The sequence below is a fragment of the Nicrophorus vespilloides genome, unplaced genomic scaffold (genome assembly GCF_001412225.1).
Source record: "Nicrophorus vespilloides isolate i.1.1-1 unplaced genomic scaffold, Nicve_v1.0, whole genome shotgun sequence".
Classification (NCBI taxonomy): Eukaryota; Metazoa; Arthropoda; class Insecta; order Coleoptera; family Silphidae; genus Nicrophorus; species Nicrophorus vespilloides.
The window spans coordinates 3,304-25,163 of NW_017099969.1; the positions used below are offsets into that span (position 1 = coordinate 3,304).

The 21,860-nt window shown below is 31.9% G+C and overlaps 1 protein-coding gene across 2 annotated transcripts; it reads left to right on the forward strand.

Annotated features, from left to right (window-relative positions):
- The first annotated feature begins 1,262 nt into the window (after positions 1 to 1,262).
- On the forward strand, positions 1,263 to 20,750 carry LOC108566398. 2 transcript variants are annotated; one of them, XM_017926259.1, is made up of 5 exons: positions 1,263 to 1,699; positions 13,865 to 14,786; positions 19,223 to 19,409; positions 19,473 to 19,676; positions 19,735 to 20,750. In XM_017926259.1, the coding sequence occupies exons 2-5, from the start codon at positions 13,872 to 13,874 to the stop codon at positions 20,547 to 20,549; spliced, it is 2,121 nt and encodes a 706-aa protein (XP_017781748.1). In that variant the 5' UTR covers positions 1,263 to 1,699; positions 13,865 to 13,871; the 3' UTR covers positions 20,550 to 20,750. The 2 variants fall into 2 exon arrangements, with proteins under 2 accessions (XP_017781748.1, XP_017781749.1); XM_017926260.1 differs by lacking the exon at positions 1,263 to 1,699 and adding an exon at positions 8,313 to 8,387.
- The last annotated feature ends 1,110 nt before the right edge of the window (positions 20,751 to 21,860 follow it).

The window sequence follows — 21,860 nt, forward strand, 5'->3', positions numbered from 1 at the left end:
ACGTAAAGTAAGTATAACTGCGTGAATATATATTTATTTCAAGTAACTGACATAATTGTATAGAATTTAATAATCAAAAGTTGCAGGAAAAAAACTGACATCATCTCGTATTTAGTGGGACGTGGAAGTAGTTAAGAAACAATTGAAAATTTTTATTTACCTTATTGATTCATCATTATTTTTATAAATAGTTGTAAAATAAAATTTATCCAATACAAATTATTACATTTATTCTTTTATGCAATCTTCTTAACGATCTATAATAATGAAAATTGATAAAAGTCGACATTATATTTATAATGGATACATAGATGATGAACGTCTTCATTACCCCCAAGAATTCACTTTTACCCCATTTGGGGTAATTTACTCCGATTCACCGACCACTGATTTAAATAAATGTTTATTTTTGGTATTTTAGACAGCTTTGGATTAACAAATATAATTTGTATGACGTTTCCATAGCAACAGAAAACATTTGCATTACAGTAGTGAAAATTAATACTTCAAAAAGTGTGTCTGCACTGAATTATTTGTAATGCTGTTAATATTTTATTGTAAGTTAAATATTTTAATTACATAATCAATAATTTCATATTACTTATATTAATGATAAAATTCTTTCTTTTTCTTTTAAATAAAGAGATTTATATCAATTTATTATTGATTTAAATCTTTTTGACCTAATTTGTACCCCTTTTCTGGTTTATCGGCCTCCTCAATTTTTTGTTGGTTTTTGAGGATCGAACCAACGATCTTTCATATCGAATTTTCGTGATACAGGCATGCTTTTATAAGCTGTTGTAGAAGTTGCCTCCCTTTATATGTTACTATGACGCAATATTATTTTTGGCTGTGTAGGCAACTAAATATACGATAATTTCAAATTGTTTTCGAAATTGAGCGCAATGGTCTTCCAATTAGTAATTAACGTAGGAATTGCGTACTTGTGATAAAGTAAAAGTTGATAAGTGAAATTAGCGTGCATTGCACATTAATTCCGAGCAATTCGCGCAGAATTTATAAACTAATTGCATGTGTGTATTAAGAATCGTGTGCAAATTGAACGATTAATAGAGTATAAAAGTCATATCGCACTGCGGACTCGCTTTCTGGAAATGTTAATTATAGGATTTCGCAAAGTCCTGCAAGGATAGAAGGATGTTATTTGCAATGTATTATTTGCGTTTGATTTAAGCTTTGAAAATTTTCTATATTGATTGTAGTTTATTTTTTTATTATTTTTGGGAAGAGGAAAGAGCGGAGTGGAGGCAGGAGAGACCACGGCCGGCTCTCATCCGTTTTCCATTTACCATCATTACCATCATCAACAATTGTCGGCTTGTGTTCGGAGCCTTCGAAGCGTTGCAGCAGGCCCGTATAGAAAACGCGAATCTGACCTCAATCCTGCACTTACCTCGCAGGCTCGCATCGCGCCGGTTTTTGTTCTTCCTTTCCAAACACCGCAGAACAAATCGCGCTCCTCCTCGGTACAAGAACGAGTTTTCTTTAGTTGATGCGTGGTGCGTGCCCTCCCGAAGTGTCCAGTGTAGTAAGCTTGTGTCGCAGCAAAACTATTTCGTGCGAAGATGATTTGAAACAATTTTCCGTGGCGATCAGAAATTTTGAGCAGAACATTCTTGGAAACGACCAATGGATTTGGACTTTGTTTATAGCCGCTCGGATTACAGTTCTTAATGTAAGTCAATCGATGCGGGACGTGAGAATTGGGTCGGAGACCCGGGGCTTTTTTGCAGGAGGTCCGAAATTAGATTTTCCTTTTGAAGCTACCAGCACCAATGATCAAGGGATTGCTGCGAGGAATTCGTTGTGCTTTCACGAGAGAAAGTGCGCTCGCAGAATTCGTTATTTTTATCAACACTGCAGCGATTTGTTCCAATAACCGAATTTCTTTAATTTTTGCATAGAAAACAAAAAACCTTTCGTCGCAGAGAAATGTACACACGAGAACAAAACAAAAGTTAACCAAACAAGGTTAATGGATACATGATAGCTCCTATAATTTCATATAATTAAACAATATTTACTCCACATCCAAACCCATACATCAACCATTAATTATCGTTAGATATTGGACATTAACAAAATTAACACAGAAATCTTTGAAGAATATAAACGTAATTAATATTTCGTAATATCTTGCAGTACTTTAATATAAAAACAATGTTAATACTATAGTAAAAATATAATTAATAACACCGTACAAATTAATTGCCAGTCACAAAATAATTATACCAAATTTCATACTTCGTAGAATATTATAAAAACTCAGAAAGTAATTGCTATTTAGAAATAACAACATTATTAATTTTTCACCATATAAAAAATTGTTTTATAATTATATTTTAGACAAAAAAGTTAGTAACAATAAAAAAATCATTTAAATCTTTGTGGATTTTATATAAATAATTATTAATATTTTTTAGATAATGGAAGTACAACTTGTATACTTTTTCATGATAATTCTTTATTTTATAAATACTAGAACGTATTATTTGAAACTAGTTATCAACGTAGACATAAAACAAACATTTGAATACATTATGATTCATGCCTCTTGATGATTTTAACGTCTTCCGAGCGAGTCGGGAATGCAACTAATCACCGTGTTTCCTACATCTAAGGTCATTTTTAAATTACTCTGTTTTGTAAACAAACTGCGCTTAATTTAAATCATCTGTTCGTCCATTTTTATTTTTTTTTTCATCCAGATTCATTTAACTTATTTGCATATTGTTATTGTGAATTAAAAAAAACTGTTTTAAATTCTTGTCATATTAATCAATGACATTCTGCGTTCATCTGTTCACAATTATATCCAAACTATTTCAACCTCTTTCCATACAACTTCATTTTTTCACTCATAATCAAACAAAAAAAAAACTGTTTTAGATTCTTAATGCATAAATCGTAACCATTCTCAACTCAACAACAAAGGAACACGTTCATTTTAAACAATCATAAAAGCGATATTTGTTCGAAATGAAGCCTTTCTATTTAAAAAAAAAATCTACTTGCACGTATTGGAATATCGTTACAGGAAAAGAGAGATCATTGTTTCTTTTTTCTTCTTTTTGATTTGTGCTATTTAGATTGTTATTTTCAGTTATTCATTTTTGTCCTTTTCTTCTGGCAATCGGTGTATGCAATTTCGCATCTTAAATCACACAGCAATTTGTTGACTTCCATTCCAACCGCGCTTCCTTTCTGGCAAATCCCCAAGCACTTCAGTATCTCTAAATTATTTATGATATCTGCTTCCACTATATTTTCTAACTCTTTTATATTTCCTCTTTTAATCCCGCACGAAAAACAAGTTCATTGCTTTCTCGTCCCAATTCTCTCTCTAATCATCCAAATGTAAGAAAGAAATGTTCATTTGTTGAAATCAAATCCTATAGAAATGAAATTCGTAACCTGATAGACCACCCACTCATTCTTATCTCAGATTTATGCAGATTTTATAGCTACAATTTGTAGATTAATTTCCAATTAGTGTTATCTTTATTTCTTCTCTTGAATAGATTATTTAATATTACATATATAATAGTTATAGCAGTTCTTGAAATTTATATTCTGCAATCGTATATTTCAGTTTTTTTATAATATTTATTTGCTATTATTAAAAACGACTATCGATAATATTATGAGAAACTCATGAGAATGACCCATATTTAAACTAGTTTGTTTTTCTAGGTTGAACATTAATACGTTTCATTAAATACTCATCATTCATAAGTTTATAGATTTACTACACTTAATTAATCTATTATAGTAAAAAAAATGGAGATCTGTGAATGAAGCATTTTTAATATGTGCAGCTAATTAAACGACTTTCGAAACAAGTGTTTAGTAAACTATTTTACATGTTTAAAACGTAGCATAAATTGAAAACGATCCAGTTGTTACGTTAATTAATTAATTAATTAAGAGGCAATTAATTAATTTTCAATTGGTAGTTCAACTAATTCCGATATGGCAATTAGGTAATGAACATTTAAGATCTGATCTTCCGATAGAAAATAGAAAAATTGAATAGAATGTTATCTTGTCGCAGACGGAAAGAAATTTTCTATCAAGCGTAGAAACAAAGAGCACGTTTCCCCATTAGCTGTTGCGCATTCAAAGTTCAAGAATTGGGTTGGGTTCTCTGCATCAACTTTTTTTTTGTTGTTGTTTTGTTTATTAATAACATCGAGAACCGAAGACTGAGTTCGAGTCGGTTACTACCACCATTGTCGTCGTTATGGATTCGTTTCTGCGTGTGAAAGTTAGATCGATACGTTGATATTAACCGTTACCACGGATACAATTCTCAAACATTTGACGTAATTGCTGCTGCGATCCAATTTTTATTCTCTCCATACTATATTTATCTCTCTTTTCTACTTTTCGGTCGTTCCATTTCCTAGGAAATTGGATGTCTATTATGGAAGGCAGCAACTGCAGTAGGTCGGTCGACTCATCTTCGATACGAATTCAATTGTTCGTATCAGCGTGGGCTTGCACCTACCTACATGCCAATCCCAAGGACTTTCAACGTAGGAAAAGAATCTCTCACACACACCCACAATTTATGAATATTATTTTCCTATTTATTTATTTTTTTTTATTTATAATTTTCCTCTCGAGAAAAACGCAAATCTAACGGATCTCTAATTCGATTTAGTATATGACCTTATGACACACTGCGAGTTCAAGCGCTAAATCTGGAAACCCTAATACCGCCGCTCGTTAAGTTCACGACTCTTTAAGAGAAAACGAAAGTCCTTTCTTTTAAATTGCAATGCTACACTTCTTGTTTTATTTTTTTTTCGTCTTCACGGAATTTAATTGAGGGTCATTTCGAGCACGTTTCGAGTCGTTGCGAAATTGCGTTCACTGGACCGATGATTTGCGCAATCCTCGTGTGTTACTTATTTATGAAAATATTTTTAATTTGAAATATACTTATTTTTTAATTCTATTTTTCACTAAAAGTTATTTAGTTTTGTTTTACGCTTACTTCAATCACATTATGCATTATTTATTTTAGCTTTTTTCAGTTCTTAATTAGCTATTATCCAGAAGGCTCTAACCTCACTTTTAACACTATTTTTACCATATTGTTTTAGTATATTTATAGTTTATTTCCTCATATTTTCAATGAACTCAAAAAGTATAAGCCTCAAGTTCATTTTTAACTAACGAAATTAAAGCTAAATATTCATTCTTTAAAACGTATGTACTGGATTAGTCTGTCATTTAGAAGTATTTAATTGTCAAACTTGAAGAAAAGTTTAACTATTCTATTATTAAAAGATTATTATGTTAGTAAACCAAATGATAGGAAATGAGGTTAGACAAAAAAAATGATAATGTACAATATTTAGCATAAACAACAACATAACATTAGCTGTTTCTGAAAATCTGGAGAAAATGGAATATTTTAATTGTAAATAAGGGAAAACTTTTTTGTTTGTATTTAAAAATCATAATTTAATATTTATTTTATATTACATATTTTGTAGTAAGATAATTCTCAAAAGTCAATGAACTATTAGTAAGCGATTATTGCATATATTCTGTAATGTATTTCTATTTCTTGTTATTGTACGAAACGATTATGCAACCGAAATTGTGAGTATCGTAAGAGAACACCCATGCCTTTACGATATTTGCAGCCGGAGCAAATTACATCTAGGTGTGTTGGATCCTTATCATTCCCATTCACTATTTACTCAATTAATTGAATTTAAAACAAATTGTACACAAATAATAAGAGCTATAATAATAAAGAAATTTACGTAATAAATTAGAAAACATACAGTAAATAAAGAAGTTTGTTACAAACGTAATTATATGTTAACAAGACAAATGCAATAATTTCTTCAAGAACCATTGTTAATAGCTGGTAGACATCTGCCTGTTAATTATTAGAGCTAAGTTTCTCCTCTAGCATAACAATAATGATATTTGATTTTCCACTGTGTAGGTTTAGAAATCTACTGCCGTATAGAGAATCCAAGTACGGGATCGTCAAGTCTTGTTATTGTTGTTGTTCTTGGTGGTGAATAACATTTGGGTGTAGGCGAATTATTCGCGGTTTCGAAGAATTCTTTGTCCTCTAAATTATGAAAATAATGTCCATTTCCTCTGGTTTCAGATTAGATTCGGCCGTTCAAAGAATGCCTGTGCCTGTTCTTATTTTTTTTTACTTCTTTGACATGCTTAAACCTCCATTTCTTATCGCGCCTAATGTACGAGGCAGCAATTACAAATAATAGTCGAGATAATGGACACGGGTTTTTAAGGTAATTCAAACAACCGTTTCTTCAATAACATCGTGTTTTGAACTCAAAATACTGATAGTTCTTAAGCAAACAAAGATAGAAGTGAAAGAATGTTGAATACAATTTAAACTTATACCACTTAAAATATTTAAAATTACAATCTTTGAATCTAATTTATGTTTATAAAAGTACACATTCTTTAATTGAAGACAAATTTGATGATTTGAAAAATAAATATTATTTTTAATTTAATACCGAAAAAAAAAGAATGAAAGAAAGAAGATGAAATTTTAATTTAAATTGTGGAAAATAAAAAGAAATTCAAAACGTTTGTAATTTCTAGTAAATTACATGAATCTCAATTCCCAATTTTCTCTTCTCGTGAATTTAGAAATCTCTACAATATAAATGAATTATTTAATAACTACACTCAATAACTTTCAAATTTTGAATTAAAATTGTATTTGAATTTTCTTGATAAATTTTCAACACTTTTATTAATATATTTACACTTATTAATATATTTATAATTATGAAAGAAAATTATATAATCTTTATTTCATTCGATTTAAATATGATTCTATAAACAATTATTAAATTATCATAATTCAGAACATACAGTAATAAATTATTATGTTTTTTTTTTTCTAAATTTGCTTAATTACACTTCTTAGCAACAAAACTCATAAATTTTACAAAAACGGGATCTCCGGTTCTAGTTTATCGCGTTGCATTATTTATAAAATATGTAAACGTTGTTATGCATTTAATTCTCATTTGTGTATATAAAATGCCGTTAAAATTAACGTATTTGTTCACGTTTCATATATTTTCCTGTAATCTTTATTGGATAATTCGATAAGCAACGAATGTTTGATGAAAAAACACGACTATTTGAATTGGAATATTCAGATAACAAATTTTACGAGTCGAATAATCCATCTATCTGGCTTCAAAATAATGCAGGATATTATACAAGAAAGAAAAAAGGAGTTTGTATTAATTATGAAGGTGTTTCATGGTCAGGAAGGCCTCGATCCACATCCTTTTAGATTGTTGTAATAGACGCAACACAAATTCATTGTTTCTTTAATAACGATGCAAAAATTGTTTACAAATAAGATCACAATTGTATATACACATTAATTTAAATCTCGCACTATTTGAACCCGCACTAATCGAAGACTTTAAAACTGCATAAAAATAAAATAATACTATATTTTAAAACCGCACTGATGAAAACCGCGGTATGCGAGGTATTGCTGTATTATACAATATTTTTTCATTTTATATTAACTTTTCTTTAATCAAAATTCACATTTATTTACAAATATGGTAAAGGATAAGCCCAAGTACAGTTCCTTGAAGTACACCAAAAAGTTATTTTTATACACATTTTATTGATTCAAGTTTCAATGATGATTCAACATTGATAACATCTATTTAGGTAAAATCTAATAATCTTAATCTGATCATCTTTCACCACCATAAATAGTAAACTGATGATACTTTCTACTACGATTTGAATGAAATTAACAATCATCGGTATTTGAAAGGTATCCTTTCCATCTGCCTTCATTCGAGATGTCTCAATTAATTTACTGATTCGCATTCAATAACTTTTGATTTTTTCAAAACCTCTTCATTTTAGATGTCTCAATTAATTTTACATAACAATAAAATAAAAACAATTTTATATTCTCATATTTTATTTTATATTTCTCATGTAACGAAATTGCATCGATTTTCGTTATGGTTTTCGTGATCAGCGATATTTCTTTTTTGGGAACGTCGGTCCTATTGTGCTATGTTTTATGCATTCCCATGCATGTATAAATAACAATGAAACGTCCTGAAATGAGGTAGATAATGACCTTGTTTGTGCATAGCGCGAATAGGATAGTTCAATTAATTACGAACTGAAAAAAAAGAATTGCTCGAATTAGCTTCGTCGCAGCGCAACAATGTCAAAACTAAAATGAATTGGATAATACTTGTGAAGTGTTATAAAATGAATGGCACCAAACAAGAACCACTTAATTCATAATTGCCGGTCGTTAAATAATGTTCACGTGGCGGCAGTGTTAATATCTGGTAGGAGTTTATAATATTTTATACACTCTAAATTATTTTTGACTTTTTTCTAATGGCACTTTTCCTTTATATTTTTAATTAATAAATTTCATAACTCTTTAAGCAGTTTCTATGAAGTGACTTCCCTAGAAGCAACGTACTTTTGGGTATCGTTTGTGCGAATATATTCGTCACAAGCGCTATGCAAAACAAGGGATCATGACGAATATATACGACATAGGTTTCTTAAATGAACAATCAAAAGATGACGGTGTACCTTTGTTAAATTATAATATTTAAAAAAGTAATTAATGGACAAAATCATATAGGCTTCACACAGTCCGATTATCCGCATTTTGCGAGGTATTACTGTATTATTTAAGATTTTTTTAAATGACAATAATATGCTAAATAATGCACTTATTACTTTCTCTTATATACATTGTGTTTTAAGTTATCCATGCAAATTCAATTGTTTAAAACAAAGGAATACATGTTAATTATAATTAGTGAGTTAGTTTCACGTTTTATTATAAATCCATTTGGAAGAGTCGCAATTGTAAACTGCACCGAATGCTTTATATAAGCTTTAGGCCAATTACGTAATTGTTTTTGTCGATTAACAAGGCCCCCATTGTTCAACGCTCCTATCCACTTTAAGAACAATCCGACGTCACGTAACGAATTTAATTGCAGCCAATGGCGAGGAAACGTTTCCTACGACTCGCTGATCTAAAAATAGACATATTTATTATATATATATCTATAGTTTTGCAAAACAAAAAATTACAGATATCATGTGTACTTAGTGCACGACATAAATGTCACGAAAATTAAATTTCCTTTCCATTTGCAACACGACACAACGGTATTATAAGTATTTCCAAAAAAATCATCTTATTGTTTTATATACAATTTTTTACGAAATTATAAGAATTTTCGTTTTTTTTAATTATTACATGAATTTAATTGGTTAATTACGAAAAATTCATCTCAAATTGATTGAAGATTTCGTCTAATTATTTTATAATTAATAACTAATAATTTTGTAAAAAAATCTCATAATTATATACGATTTATTCATAAAATCAAATAATAATTAAACTAATTATTGCATGAATGTTATTCAATAAATTACATTTCATTTAATTCGCATTCTTAATGGTAAGAAAAAAACGAAAATTATAATTTCCATATTGATATATGATTTCTTCGTGCAAAGATCAAACAATTGTAATAATAATAATTCACAGTTCGTTCGTTGCGAACTGAGAGAAAATGGACTTTCACAATTAAGAAGCTGAAAGAAACAGATCGTAAAGTAATTACGGATCTCCTGCAGCTTTAATTGCTGCGACGACAGAACGGAATTTCGCGCGAATTTCTAAAAACCGATTGAAGAAAATCTAGCGCTAACGATTTTATGTAACGGCGCCGTCTCCGTAATTCAATTAATTAACACTCGGCCTTTTGTTGAAGTCGAGACTAAGTAACTAATAAATATGATAATAATAATTTATAATTGTACAAAAGTGAAATTGAAAGTATAATTTCATTATAAGTTTATTGTATCTATGAGTTTAATTATATAATGATATAAAAACACGTGGAATAAATAGAAATTATTATGATGACTATGGTAAATATTATGAAGAATTAGACAAACAACTAATGGTATTTCTTACAGTATATTGCAGCTGCAAGATTGTGATAAGAAAATGTAACAGATCTGAAGTAATCATCCAAAATTAGCTCGATGAATTTCAATAAAGCGTGGTAATAAATCGCGATCGAAGGAAGAGGATGCATGCATTCACGGTTCTTCGGCTAATTGGATTACGTCATTTTGCCGCTCGAAAATAGGGAAAAAAATTCTATAAATATGAAACCGATGTTCACGGTGTCCAACACAATATGTGGAGTAAATGAAATTTTTGCGGCGTTATTCACGGTTGATGGCTTCGTGTAAAAATATTCCAGTTCATCGAGTCTAATCGCTTCCACAGTTTCACTCTGATACGTCCTATGGTATTAGCATTAGCTGTTTAGCATTTTCAGGAAAGATGACGAAAATGTGTTGTTTTTCAGTAAAAACCATGTTCACTCACGTGTTTGCAGAAAATAAAATTAAGAGAGAGAAAATGTACGCGATCGTTGCGTAACAGTAACTTGGTCGAGGCCGCTTCCTTTCGTGATGGCAGAGATTAAGAAACCCGGAGGATTCTTTCTTTTGTCGTAATCGGATGTAAAAGGATACAGTTAATTTGCGGGAATATTGAAATTGCGATGATGGAAAACGTGCGTTCGCATTTTGCTTCCGGAATCACCGCTTCATTTCGCTTTTTCTTCCTCCGGTAATTTGATCACTTTTCCCATTGTACGACTGACTCGAAATTAGCCGCGTACACTTACATCACACACTTAATTAAAAGCTCGTACATTCCTTTTTACAACAATAGCAATGATGGATTTTCTAAAATTTAAAAAAAAAGTTCTTTTCACTTCAATCCATTCTTCCGAACAGGAAATGAATATTTCCTCTTCGTTAAAATCAACATTAATATAATATTAAAAAAAACTTCATTCAGTAATTAATTACATAATCTATTAGAAGATTTTCTTCAGAATTTCCAAATCTAAATTATTTAATTTTAAACTTCAATAATATTTAAGGTCTTCTTTACAAAATAATATCATAAGAAAGAAACATTTTCATTCTAATTTATATAGTAATTACATTTGTTTGAATTAGTGGACAATTTTTAATTATTTTTAATAAACAATTATTTAAAATCAAGAATAAGTTATGGTAACAATTGATTGTAAGTTTTTTTTTTATAAGGAAATAAAAATAATTTATTAAACAACTTCAATATTAATGTCAAAAAATGTATAATGTTATAGGTTAGATCACAAAATGTTGAGTTGAAAAAATGTCAAAAATTATAGCAGCTGTCAAATCAAATTACTAAAATTATACTTATCAACTCATGTATTCCTAATACATTTTTTCTCTATTGTTATGAAAGAATGGTAGTACTTACTAATTGTTATTACATTCATACATAATTCGAAGTAAACGAGCTTTCTTTTATTGATTTACAACTAAAAAGAAACATTCTACAAGTTATTTAATCTCTCTCTAATAACGTAGACGTAACGAGAAACCTGCAGAGGCTATTACATCCGAACTGCATTTTAACAGTTAGAAAGGGAAAAGTGTACGTGCCTGGTCGGTATATACTAAAATTGCACGAACGACGGGGTAATAATTCATAAAAGAAAAGTTGAAAGTTTGAGTCGTCAAATTTCATCGTCTTGGAAAGTGAAGAACATTCGCACTTAGTTAAGATCTTGTTACGTTATTCGCTTGCCAAGTGAAACCTGGTCAATTCCTACCGCACAAATATAATAACGATTCTGTTTCGAAATGTACGTTTCTAGCTGCGTTTTCTCCTGTAATTAATCATAGCCACAACTGCTAATGAGGATCAACAAAATATTACAAAAAAAAACAGCTAAATAATTAATATAAACTCTTGCAATTAAAGGCGAGAAACGAATTACATTTCATTTTAAAGGTGTGTGATTTCGAACGGTTTAACGGTCGCTTCTTTTGTTTTAATCGGATCCGGATTTAAATAAAGCGAACTGTATTCTTTTCTTAATTGGGCCTAAATTTTTGTATATTATTATTTTTAGTAATTGATGAAATACTTACTTTTATATACTAAAATTTACGTTTTCACCTATTAAATTGATAACGTTTTTTTTTTGTAAAAGTTGTGGAAAGATTTTCTCATTGTGGATAGAATTATTTAATTTTATTCAAATTGTTGTAACGTAAATCAAAATTGAGTTCCGCACTGATCTAATTCCCTTAGAAATGATGGAAGTAATTGTGAAGTCTGTAGTAACCGAGAAAAACAAACTATTTACATGTGAATAAAGTGATTAATCTTCGTCAAATGGACAAGTTGATTATTTTTGTCAATCAACTATAAATGCATTTCTTTCATGCTTAGATCAATTAATGTCTAGTATTTTCAAGTTGTAGTTAACTTTTAATCAGATTTGGATTAATTTGTAGCAATAATGCAAATGTTTAATTTATTTTTATTCCATACTTTGCCTATCATAAAACAAACATATCTGTCAGGTGTACCAATCAAAACGTACGTTGACACTGACACTGAAGTGACAGCTGACATATGTATATAGTATATAGTTGTTGTGTATTGTCTACAAAAGAACAAATACGTTTTGTATTAATTTTGAAAGCATAGCAATTACACAATTCGCTAATGCTGTTAATTACTACTATTTAATTATGTTTTCTGTCTTATTAAGTAGCACATTTTTACTAAGTAATTGAAATTTTCTGAGATCTGCTATATTATTTTCTAATTAGTACCAATTTTTCTTATATAAGTTTTCAAAATATATTTTTTTAAATGTAAATGTCAATTACTCTCTTAGTTAATCGAAGAGGTTGTAAAGACTAGAAATCGTATTACTTGCTAATTAAATTAACAAACAAAACCAGCCATGCAATCGGTCAAAGTACTTACGCATCATTTAAGTTAGTACACATGTGATCACATTTGACATTTGAAAATATTAAATAAAACTTCTCAGCATAAATATTCTAAGTAAAGAAGTTTAAGTCAATTAAAATACTATTATAGTAAGTAGTATTGTTTGTATTTGTTGAGGAGTTTCGCTTCAAACATTTGATGAATGCGTATGACACAGTTAAGACTTGTTACATTAATAAATTGAGTACGTTGTAATAGTAGTAGTACATATTTTAGATAGATTTCTCAACAAATTAAAAATTATTCAAAATATAGTTTGAAGACAACTATTTTTTTTTTATAAATTTTTGTACAAAAAACAAACATATTTTAACAGAGAAATATTAATATGAATTGCAATTGCAACGTGGTTCGGAGTATAAGCGTGTTAAACAATTGAGAATAACAATACGGTTCCACTTAATGCACCAATAATATTCTAAAACCCTCTGCAGTCTAAATATTGTCCCATTCTCGTTATGTATTGTTTTCCTAACTATTCCGGTTCGAGTAAATGACTTCAGCGAACGAACGGGCCTTGGTCATCTATAGATCCGGTCAGCGCGCATTCAATTGTTCCCGAATGGTCAAAGCACGGCCAGCCTTGGAATTCCAGCTCTGAAACAAGTCAAACAAAATAAAAAAAATTAAAAAAAAAGGACAACAATCTGTCGGAGATAAAGCAAAAAAAAATTGAATCTCGACTAAGTGGATTAGCATACTAGAAAAATAGCTTCAGCAATTTTTTTTTCTAGGATGCAGAAGCATCTGGGCATGGCGAGAACAATGGTTTTGTAATATAGTTTAGATTCGTTTGATGCTTATGCAGAAGTGGTGTCTAATTGGGTTTATGCAATGCGTTTCCGCGAAAGCGGACATCGATCATAATTGAACAGTTTCTTATTTATTTTTTTGTTTCAGCTTCAGGATGTTCCACTACAGCAACTATGAGTTGGCGGTAGTGATAACAGTTCCGATAGTGACGATCCTCCTGCTGTGGACTTTGGCGATCTTCCACAAGAACAAGGGCAAGTGGAAGGCTTACGATATCACGATCGTTGCGATCCTCGTGGGAGCGGTAATCCGAAATGTATCTGTGATCTGCTACATTGCCATGCAGAAGATCTCCCTGTTCGAGATCCAGAAGAATTTCGATTGCTGCGCCGCTTTCGTGTGGCTCTTCAATTCCACGCATACCTTTCAAGCAAGCTGCTTGACAACTCTCGCTGTAATAGGGTTGTTTTCGATTAAGCTGTACAGGAAGCAGCAGAACATGAAGCAATACCTGACGACGACGCACGTCATCTACCATCTCTTCTGCTTGACGACACTCTGTGCTTGCGTCGGGGTTGCAGCAATCCTCGCTAAAGAAGAGGAACTGTTCGATAACCGCTGCCACTTCATGCCGTACCAGTTGGACTTAAAATTCAACGCCTTCATCATCGTCCTGCACATATTCCTAGCCACAATCAGCTTCGTCGCGTTTCTCTACATCTGCCTGATATACTGGAAGCTGAAGAGGGCCGGATTCGATTTCCTGAAGAAGTCTACGAGCGATCTAAGCGAACTCAGCGGACCTCACAGCCACGATAAGGGTTATTACGACACGTACACCATTCAACGAACCAGCGGCTTCGGATACGACCCCCAGGCTCAGCTGAATGGCTACAACACAATCTGGAAGAGCGACGTGTCTAATGTATCGACGACGGTGAGCTCCACCAACAGCCGGAAGCCTTTGAACAAAGATTACAGCGGTGGCGGCGAGAAGGGCGGCACCGGTTTAGAAACCATACATCCGGTTCTTATTGTCTGCTACCTCTTCTATCACCTCCCGATAATCGTAAGTAAAACTGCTTGAACTCCTGACCTATACCTGCGGGTGTGTTCTGACCTCAAAAGCCGCTTCGTATTCATAAGCCTCTCGCGGCACACTCATTTTCCTCTTTCTATGCACCAATTACTGCTTCCAATTACAAAAGGCAATCTTTTGTGGCATTTCTCGAATCCGAAGAATCGCAAAACCACCGCTCCACTTATAATCTATACCAAAACGCAGTAAGAAAAAGAGAACAAAAAATAATAATAATCATAATGAAGACAAAATTACAATGCAATTTCAGCGATAATTCAATGTGTGCTAATTGATTTCCATTAAGAGACTTCTCATTCGGATGGGCACAGTTACATCGCCAGCAGTTTCTAATTTGCGCTACGGGAAACTAGTTATTATACCTATAAATTTTTTTGCAATTATTGCAACTATGTCTGTAATTGTTCGAATTCAGTTCGGCTGCGTTTTATTTTCAGAGCGCGATAATCGGATAAGTTTGTAATTGAAATGCGGCACCGACGTTTCCCGTGCATTTCGTTATGAAATGCGGTTAATTCTGCACAGGAAATATGCAATTCGTTACGAGCGACTTTTAGTGGTCGAATATTTCCACAATAAGACTTCGCATTTGAAAAAAAACATACTTTGAATACTAATTTAAAAAAACATACATTATTTTAATTACACACCTTATGTAAAAACTCGATTAGAATCCTTGTAATTTTATTAATTATTGAAGCAAGCAGGTTTCAGCAAAATTTAAATAATTCCATATTCCCCTAATATTATTACCGTTTTTTTTATTAATTATGAAAACCATTACATCTGCTGTTGTTAATTAGCATATTAATTATCGAATTTGAAAACATGAATCTCAACGAAAAAGCAATATCAGAATTATGCAAGTAAATAAATAGCATTTTTCCTTAATCTTATGATAATTGATTCTTCCTCTTCGACCACAAATACTTGAATTACAATTTATTTATTTTTTCCTACGCGTAACATTTCTTCTAATTAATCCAAGGTCACATCGATTATGATAATTTATGATAATCTTACCAATGCACGATGGAAATTTAAAAAGAAATATTTTTCTGTACGCTCTTCATTAGATCTCAACAAAATAATATTTGATGAGATTCAATGACTACAATTTAATTTTAATTTAAAAAAACATTTCATAAAATCAAATTGCTGGACATTTCATAAACTGTAATTTCTTTAATAATAGAATACTACTATTACTTTCGACATGTGCAGAATCGTGTACAGACATACGAAGCTTGAACTTTCAGCTTCGTGACCACATCATAAACAAAACGTCTCCGAGTTGTCTACATGAGACACTTGCTCTAACAACTATAGTTTTTTTTTTGTTGTATGTTAATAAAAAAAGTGATCCTTCGAGATTGTGGCGTGAATCAAGGATCATAAAAGGAGTAGATTAAAATGTCAAACTGGTTTAAGATCGTGAGATCACAACTATAACTTACATAACCTGCTTATCTCTTTGGAGAAGTGTACATGTGTTTCAGGAGCGAACCTGTCCTACGCCATAATCCTAAAACGGACAACGAAAGTAATGTCGTGTCCCGGGATTAAGAAATCTCTGGACACCGTGGATTATCTCGTAGTTATGTCGTTGTGGAATCTTAGAGGGGTTTATGAATATTAAATGCAATATTCTTAATTAGTTTTATTATACACATCAGAGTTTTTATTGTGATAGTCAACAATATAACAGTTGATCTCACAGATTATTACTAAGAATTACATTCTCCTCTTAAGTTAGTATTACTCTCCAAGTAAGACCAACTTCTCAGTTCGACCCTCTAGCTAAGAGTAAATTATATAATACAAAAATGTGTTCATTTCAAAGAGGGAAGTTAAGGAAATCAGTTTTGAGCTTGTGGAAAATACAACCGTTTCTTTATCTAAGTTTTATGATCCTACCCAAATATTTAGGGGTTGAATAAGGCTGTTAAATGGTGATACAATAGACGCAACAATACGATTTAATATTCCACAAGTTATTCTAAATAATTACGTACAAGTATATTTGATGGATACATGAAATATGATTTGTAATAATTAAGAGGAAAGTGGTAGACCTAATAAATATACATATCAGTTATACAATAGAAGATAATAAATTGGTCGGCCACGACAATAAATCATTTGTTTTATCTGCTCATGTTTTAGTCATAAATTTTTTAATTTGATATAAAAACAAAGAAATATTCATAAAACAGAACTTTTTGTATTTGTAATTTTGTAGATTCGAAAAAAGTAGAAACACAAAAACTAATTCTTGTAGAAAGTACTGCGGTTAAGTAAATAAGTATATTACTACATGTGGTATGTACAGAACATTAATTTGAGCAACGTAATGAACAAAACTCCACCTTTCTCTCAATAACACATACATTTAAAAAAAAATCTTTCTGTATTTGCTCGAAACGTTTGCTGTTCTCGCCATTCTGACCTTGTTATTTCTGCATTTCTTTATAATTGCCTTTTTGCTCTCTACTTTACAATCTATTATTTTACAAAGAGCAATTAAAACAATTTGCATGAATATTCTAAATATTATACTGTGATTGACATATAGAAAATAATATTATTACTGACATTTACAACTGTATTAATTCATTAATTAACTCTGCATTTTTTTCTATCCTATAAAATTTATAACATAATTTCTTGAATCTCTTTCTTAAATGAAATTAAACGTACATTTTCATTATTAAATATTTTAATCTTCAGAATTATGGCATAATTTGATCTAAAAATGAAATAAATCAAAAAAAATTATAGAATGCAAAAGAATGGTCTAAATATTAACATACAAATGTTCAAAATTTATAAAATAAAAAAGGGCATCAAAACAATTGGTTTTCTGATTTATTACGTGTTAAATCAGGGTAAAAAAACATGAACAAATGAATAAGAAAGGTGTAGTATTCTTTTGTAAATGAAATTCTTGGTGCAATCGAAATTGAGTACAAAAACTTGGAAATGCATCCAAAATTAGAATGCTGAGGTGTATTTAGCAACGGCAATCAAAAGCATTTAGCGTTACAAGCGTACAGAACAATAGGTCCGATATATTCCACGCTCACATCTCAAGGTTTCGCATATTGCCATTACATATTTTCTCTAAAATAGATCTTTTACGACACAATGCTTCTTAATGCAGGAATAATAACATAACGCAACGCATTTTTTCTCACGACTTTTGTGCTCAACCCATATGATTCGTCTCTAGGTCAATAAAGTGCCCACTGACGCAATCGAAAACGATCATCTCTCATCGTTCTAAAGTGGGTTAAATCCTCAACTTCCGACGACGCGCGAAAAAATACACACAGAAAAGAAATGTATTTAGAACTACGCAAACGTTCGATGACTTCGTTTCTTTGCGAAGATATCGATTTGGTATTTAAACTACCAAATGTCGATACCATTGCGGTATATCACGACTAGATTCTGAAACGGAGCCTCATCACCTATCATCAACGTTTCCACACAATAATAATACCGCTACGGACAATGAGAAAATGCTGTAGAAGATGAGCATCAAAAAAGCAATATTTTTATTCTATTAATTTCGAAGAACCGTTAAAGCCGTTATGATAAATGAAGCAATGAAATAGATGGAAAACTTCTTCACCGATTTAATGTTAAAACAGACGGCTCCCAACAAAACACCAGAATGTAGCTTAACAAAATTCTTTACATTACAACCGGTTGTTTCGTTAGTGCGATGCTGGTTTTTATTTCATACTTTAAACATTTATTTACTTTTTTTTCCGAAAAAGGAAACGGAATTGCGTCCACGTAAACGCGCGGTTTCAGTTGAAAACGCTTCTGTCCGAGGTTGGTCAATCTCTTATGCTTCGGTATGTTTCGTTTCTGTTACTCAATGGTCTACTCCATTTACGGCCGTTAAATGCAGAGGCCATTATCGTTAGACCTAATAAAGAGATCCAAGAGGACTTTCTATTTTTATCAAATCGGCTTTTTCTCGCAGATAAAACGCCTCTCGCTTCCAACGATTTGCAACAATATTGAATGAATTATTTAATTTCGGATAGAAAACAGTACTATATCATTTTATCTAACAGTTAGTCTTTGTGGTTATATTGAAATGGAAATATAGAAGCAGAAAATAACAATAACTGTAATTGATCTTACAGTTTGGTCTTGTCTTTTGATTGTTGTTTTGTGGTTCGATTGGAATGGGAATATCGATGCAAAAAGAATTGCATTAAACTTAACACACTTTCTTCTTCTTCGGCTGCATTCCATATTCAACATATGCGTATGCGAAATGAAGTGCACTTAATAACGACAATTCATTTGCCGTGCATTTCTAATTTCTCTTTTTTTGCGTACTAATAATAATAAAATAATGATGTTGATGGTGAATCGTTTCGCAGATTCTGTCGATTTTTCCATTGTGGATCGCGCCTTGGTCGACTGCAACGGTTGGGCTATGGTTGGGACTTCTTCAGGACATCATGATTCCAGTAAGCTTGGGAATTTTGGATACTAGATTCACTCAATGGGTTTCCAAAGTCTACAGATGCACTGATACGAGAAGCGTCGAAGGGAAATTACCTCATGGTAAATAACAAGTCGCGTTCTTGGGTATATATGATTTATGTTTTTTTTTTGTTTGTTTTGAAGCTGGATTGGATGGCAAGTTTCGCCACTTTGGTTCTCAGCCTCAGAGTTTGGAAGTGGGCCAAATGCTGCCGGAACGTTTGCCTGGTAGATGCTATCAGCCGACCGAGCACAAGTTTCCAATCACGAACGGCTCTCTGTACACGAGCATCGAAGGCCGAGTGCCCGTCATCCACAACTACAGAAGACACAACAACGAGAACAGAGGTAAATCGCGTAAACTCATTTCGTTCGTGACATAAAATAATTTGGATTATAATTGCAGGTGCTAAATTGGATGGAAATTTGTTGAATTTGGGAATCCACTCTTCGAACTTGAAGCGCGTCGAGCAGAAGCAGAAGACTTCCTCGTTCAGATGCACGAATTGCGAGAAGCCGCACAGCAACGATCTGCAATACAGCCCAAGCAACAATTCCGATTTCATCCGCGGTTCCGTCTACAACCTGAACGTGTCCTCTCAGAGCAACCTGCTGAAGCCCTACCTACGACACGTCAGCTTGAGCCAAAACAGTCTTCGGCAAATACCGTTGGGCTCTCCGAAAAGGGAGAACGTCCTCAGACAGACCAAGAGCTACGACAGCTTAAACGATCTGAACAAATTCAAAGCTGTAAACATCGTGGATTCCGATGACGAGTACTTCACCGATTCTGTGATTTTGGAGAGGAACTTCGACACGATGAGCACGCAAAGCTCGTATTCCATTACGACGGAGGCCAATTGCGATTTCGAATTCTACCAGAACGAGAAGCCCGATGAGGATAAGGAGAGGAACAGGACGTCGAGGACGAGTTCGAAGAGCGGCTCCCTGAGCAGACACTTCAAGATCACCAGGTCGAATTCGAAGAGGTCCTTAGAGAATCTGCAGGCTTATCTGAGCGAGGAGAACGTTTTCCTGCATCGCTCCAGCTCGGATTCGCTTCGCAAACCGTCATCGGTTGAGGTTTCCGTAGAATTCGTTAACGATCGTGAAGGCACCTTCTTGGATTCACCATCGAGCAAGTCGCGCCAAATGAAGCACTTCGGTGCCGGAGGCAGCGTTCCCGATTTGAAGAAGATATTTATCTCCGATTACATCTAGGATCATTTTACCATTAATTTATAATCATTTTGCATTCGTAAGCGTTTAAGGTTGTACATAGACGAGGAAACCGTTAACGTATTCTCTATTAATGAATTTAATTGTTGCTATTTACTACCATAGTGATTTACATATGTATATATATTTTATTAATAAATTTTTAGTTTTTATTTTTCATTCATTCATTTTGTATCGTTGCAAAAGACATTTAAATACTGCCCCTAAACTGTTAAATATAATATAAACAGATTATTTAAGTTATGATTATTGTGCATAAATGATGTTTATGAATATACTCATTATTGTAAACTTATAAACCCTTCAATCAAAATACGAAATTCAATTTTATGACTGTTTCCATGACAAACGTCCAATGAAACAAAATAATATTATATAACAAAAGATTATTGTTAAATAAATGAAGTAGATGTCAAAAGTTAATTCCTACATTTTATCAAGAAAAATGTTAATAGTTACACAACATCTAGATTACTTAAAAAGTACATACATTTTATCCTATTATCCTCCAATTATTTTAAACCATTAATTAAAAATAAAAGTAACTTTGTTTTGCATATGCATATTTAATTTTCATCATTTTAAAATTGTCTTCGATCGTAATATCACCAATAAGTGTTTCGCGTTATTAAAGATCATATCGCGATGGAAATCTCAAAATCGTCGTCACGTTCTAACAGTTTATGCACTTAACTTAATTGAAATATTAGTAAATTGCTGTATTATTGATTCAGCTCTAATATTACTAATGATTCAGTGTCTCAAACAAGTTAATTTGGTTGCAGAAGTGAAATGTTTACAACTGATACTTATATAAAATATGAAAGTCATTCCATGATTAGCAATACTAAAATGTTCATATATAAAATATATGTTTTAAAATATTATGTTTTTTTGTAATTATCATTGATTAGTAATTAGTGTTAAACGGATAATTAATTTATTTACAGCTCATAATGATTGCCGTTCATTATTGAGTAACAAGAACTTTGCATTGTTGATTATTTACAGCACTGATAATTAGTCATTTGTAGGCCGATTGATAATTTGCACCAAAACCATTCATATTCGACCTTGCACATTACGATGATATGTTTGTTATAGCCAATTCCAAACATCTTAAGCTCATGCACGATTTATTACTGCTAATTACATATGAATTGCGTCAACACCGAAGCAAAAAGAATATGCTTAGTTTACAATTACGTAAAAAAAAATAAACATATCACCGAGATTCAAGGAAATGAGCGATCTTATAACAATTATTTGCTGCAAATGCGACAATCTTCAACG

Excerpts from the sequence above, each read along its gene's own strand:
- LOC108566398 (XM_017926259.1), top strand. The coding sequence starts at position 13,872 with ATGTTCCACTACAGCAACTATGAGTTGGCGGTAGTGATAACAGTTCCG. Across the intron at positions 14,787-19,222 it reads TCTATCACCTCCCGATAATC|ATTCTGTCGATTTTTCCATT; the intron begins GTAAGTAAAACT and ends ATCGTTTCGCAG. Across the intron at positions 19,410-19,472 it reads CGAAGGGAAATTACCTCATG|CTGGATTGGATGGCAAGTTT; the intron begins GTAAATAACAAG and ends TTTGTTTTGAAG.